At 45.6% G+C, this 4,509-nt stretch overlaps 1 protein-coding gene across 1 annotated transcript in view; it reads left to right on the plus strand.

Moving 5' to 3' along the window:
* The window catches only part of KCNK10 (potassium two pore domain channel subfamily K member 10), a 164,077-nt gene that overhangs the window by 157,185 nt on the left and 2,383 nt on the right, over positions 1-4,509 (plus strand). Inside the window, exon 6 of the mRNA XM_008056569.2 lies at positions 3,049-3,191. Coding sequence (XP_008054760.1) covers positions 3,049-3,191 — 143 coding nt within the window. The remainder of the gene's footprint in view (positions 1-3,048; positions 3,192-4,509) is intronic.

Consider the following 4,509-nt stretch of genomic DNA (forward strand, 5'->3'; position numbering starts at 1 on the left):
TACAAGGAACTCAAATGTGCTGAAAAGAAAAAAAACAAACAACCCCATTATAAAATGGGCAAAATATATGAACAGACACTTCTCAAAGGAAGACACTCGAGCAGCCAACAGACACGTGAAGAAATGTTCAACTTCACTAATCAACAGGGAGATGCAAATCAAAACCACACTGAGATACCACCTAACTCCAGTCAGAATGGCAATTATCAATAACTCAAAAAATAACAGTTGCTGGAGAGAGTGTGGTGAAAAGGGAACACTTCTACACTGATTGGTGGGAGTGCAAATTAGTGCAACCTCTGTGGAAAACAGTATGGCGATTCCTAAAAGCTCTAAATATTGACCTTCCATATGACCCTGAATCCCCCTACTGGGAATATACCCTGAAGAACTCAAATCACTCTATAAAAAAGATACCTGCACACGTATGTTTATCGCAGCATTGTTCACAATAGCAATAACCTGGAAGCAACCATGCTGCCCATCAAAAGAGGACTGGATTTAAAAAATGTGGTACATATACATGATGAAATACTACGCAGACATAAAAAAGAACAAAATCATGAATTTTGCAGCAACCTGGGTGGAACTAGAGTCTATAATACTGAGTGACCTCTCACAGAAACAAAGATCTGAGTATCACATGTTCTCACTCATATAGTGGACCTTGAACATCCCATGTAATACTATAAGAAAATGACTGACAGTGGTGGCAAACTATGGGGTCGGGGAAGGGAAATGGGATTCACGGTAATAAATATCTGTCTGGGGATGGGGAAACACCTCTTATCAACAAGGGTGCCTGAACGAAGCATATTTGTATACCTAACCCTTAACTGTACCCCACAATATCATAACAAAAAATATTGATTATTAAAAAAAAAACAAGCAGAATATTGATCATGCAGGGTTGATTGCTGGTTCATTTTGTAGATGACTCACTTTGTGATGCCTAAGGATGTTCAGCCCTGACTGGGAGAACACACAGAGCTCCCAATCCAGATGAGCAGCTCATGAAGGGATACTCAGAAAGGTGTTGACTGCATTGTCCCATTGCTGTTGTTCACTAGCACACCCTAGTGACAATCTTTGTTGGGTGATAGTGATGTGCAATGGTAAATATTTACTCTCAGATAGCCCAAAGGAGAAAGCTACAGGTCGTGCTAGAAATCACACAAACGAAATGAACCTTAAACACCACTTGATGTTGCAGGAACTCACATTGTATCCTGGAGAAACTTGCAGGGGAAAGTTGTCCAAAGGAAAAGACCAAACTGAACTGAAGGGGGCTTGGCACAGGGAAGCTGGGATTCTAAGGATAAGCGATAGTGGGGGGTGTAGAGACCTTGTGGTCTGCTGAGCTGTGTAGCACAGTGGGTTTGGGCATGTTGTGAAAAGGCACAGGCCCCAGTTCCATGTGGCCCGTGTGACTGATGTCACGAGGGGGTGGTGTGGACTCCATGGTGAAAGATGTGGTTATAGCCATGGCCTGTGGGAAAAGTCATCATGGCTTATCACCTAATACCACAGTTATCATTCACTAGTATCTGTCTTCTTAGAAACAACCATAGCCTGCTTCCTTAGGCAACAAGGCCTCACAGAGTGAGTACGAGGCTCATGCCTCTTATTTCTCATTCTATTACCCAGGCTAGAGTGCAACGGCATGATCATGGCTCACTGAATCCTCGACCTCCTGGGTTCAGGCGATCCTTCTTCCTCAGCCTCCCGAGTAGCTGGGACTACAGACATGTGCCACCATGCCTGGCTAATGTTTTTGGTTTTTTGTAGAGATGAGGTCTCTCTATGTTGCCCAGGCTGGTCTCAAACTCCTGGGCTCAAGTGATCCACTCGTGTCAGCCTCCCAAAGTACAGGCATGAGCCACTGTGCCTGGTAGAGTTTCCTCTGCTTCTTTGGGAGAGCGGGCTGGGCTTGGAATCTGCTTTGCACAGCTGCCTCCAGCAGTGCCTGCAGGAAGGCCAGAATAAATAGGCTAATTATTCAGAATATGTAAATGACCGATCCCTTCAGTGGAACAACTAATCAATGCAGTCAGGCATTGGCTTGATGGATTTTTCACTGTAATCCTTATTGATAAAATAAAGGGATTGGACTAGTTGGCCTCAAGGGTCCCTTTTAGTTCTAGCTTATGGTGATTCTAATGACTCAGCCTAATTGGCCCCTTGGACTGGTGTCATGTAAACACCATCCCTCAGACAGCATTAAATCACTATTTAATGCATCAAAGTTTCAGTAACACTATTATGCCTGATTTTACTTGTACACATCCACTTGTCTCTTGGTGAACGCATGTGTGCTTAAGATGAAAATGGCTCCAAGAACTCCAAACCATATGGAATGATGTGACAATATTTGATTTTCATTAAAATAAATTTAAAGAAGTTAAAAAAACAAATGACAGCTAGGCCTGGTCTGTTCTCTTGTAGCTCAAGGTCATCAATGATTAGGCTGAGCATAGGTGGGTCAAGTTGGCCACTGACATTTTTCATTCCTGGTACTGGAGTGAGTAACCAAGAATCCAGGGAAATAGAACCACAAGTCAACCTTCCATCCTTTATGGAAAGGATGCATCTTCCCCTCACCTCTCAACCTCTATTTATCTTGTATTATTGTTATTTTTTGAGACGGGGTCTCACTCTGTTGCCCAGGTTGGAGTGCAGTGGCATAATCACAGCTCAGCACAGCCTTGACCTCCTGGGCTCAGAGAATCCTCCTGCCTGAGCCTCCCAAGTAGCTGGGACTACCACCCTGCCCGGCTAAGTTTTTGTAGAGATGAGGTCTCGCTGTGTTGCCCAGGCTAGTCTCAAACTCCTGGACTCAAGCAGGCCTCCTGCCTCGGTCTCCCAAAGTGCCGGGATGACACGTGGGAACCATGCCTGGCCCCTCTATCCATCTTGTGTGTACAGCAGACCTAACAGCCAAGGGCTGGATAATGGTGAGATGACGTCTTCATGGCATGGCTGCAATGCGTTTGCTCTGCAGAGACCATGTGCTGGACCCTGGTTAAAGTAATGACTGTCTGTTTGCAGGGGGAAATGCTGGCATCAATTACCGGGAGTGGTATAAGCCCCTGGTGTGGTTTTGGATCCTTGTGGGCCTTGCCTACTTTGCGGCAGTCCTCAGCATGATTGGAGACTGGCTACGAGTTCTGTCCAAGAAGACAAAGGAAGAGGTAGGACCCCTTCCAAGCTCCACGGACGCTCTTGAGGTCAGAGGAGCTCGTGTCCAGATGTGCCCGCCTCTGTCCTGTGGGCTGGAGTGTTTCTGACTCGGTGGAGGGCTCATAAGTCTTCCTGGTTTTGAATCATTCCCTCACAGCCAAGCTGAACAGATCCAGGCCATTATTTCTGGATTCTTTTTTGGTAGGTGAGAAGACAGCACGGCTTGTCTTACGGCCCATACGTCCTGCAAAGACTAGCAAAGGATGACTGGTTTTTAAAAACGAAAATGAAAAAGAAAACACAGAAACGGTCGGCAGGGGTAGACTGTGGCTGAGGAGACAGGCACCTGCCCCTTATCAGAAAATACAGGTGGAGACGTAAAAATCTCAGAGAGCCCAGCAAAGCCAACGGCCGGCCCTGCAAGTATTGGGTTCCGGTGTGGAAATGCAGTTAGACACTGGGAATCTTTCTCCACTCGGTAGGAGGCTGAAATAACTCAACAGTGGCCAGCTGCAGGGAAGTCCACTCAGGGGGTCCCTCTCATCTGTAGCACCTCCCAGGAGTCAGATCTGTAGAGATAAATGTATCCCTACGGCCAGGGCTGTGCATATACATTTACATGAAAACAAAGGCAAGTAGAGGAAGACAGAGAAGGAAAGACAGATTTTGTGATTGGAAAAAATAAAGTTTGTGTAGCTCTTCTAGGAAGAAAGGAACAGAAAGTGGGAAGACAGGAAGGGGAGAGAAAGAGGAGCTCAAGAAAGGAAAGGAGATAAGAAAAAACAAAGGAATAAAAGATGGCACAGCCCTTGTTGCCTTCATTCTGTACACGAGGCCCCCGAAAGTCGCTGAACAGAGAATTTCCCCGTATCCTTTTGCTGGTTGCCAGGGATGATTTCTCAGGCTAGCAGAAGCACTGCCTATACAGTTTCCAGTCTGATTTCTCAGAGAGTTGACGGATCTGCTGAAAATCAGCTATAACAAAAGAGAAGGGAACGAGAATATTGACTTTCCTGAATACAAACATTTGAGTAACTCATCCATTGAGGGGTGCATGGGACTTGTGCTGTCTGTCCTGTTGGTTAAGAGCTGGGAAATTTGGTGCTGATCTATAGGCAGAAAACTTCACTCCAAGGAAGTCTGTTCTGTGGGCTGTGGCAGTACATATTGCTTCCTGCATCCTGACTTGGGAGATTTGGTTATAGGGGGCTCTGGGGGAGGTCTTTATCTTATTTATTTATTTGTTTTATTTTTATTATTTTTTTAGTCGGAGTCTTACTCTGTTGCCCAGGCTGGAGTGCAGTGGCATGCTCACAGCCACTGCAGCCT

This window comes from Carlito syrichta, unplaced genomic scaffold (genome assembly GCF_000164805.1).
Source record: "Carlito syrichta isolate Samal-C Ts95f unplaced genomic scaffold, Tarsius_syrichta-2.0.1 Scaffold302399, whole genome shotgun sequence".
Classification (NCBI taxonomy): domain Eukaryota; kingdom Metazoa; phylum Chordata; class Mammalia; order Primates; family Tarsiidae; genus Carlito; species Carlito syrichta.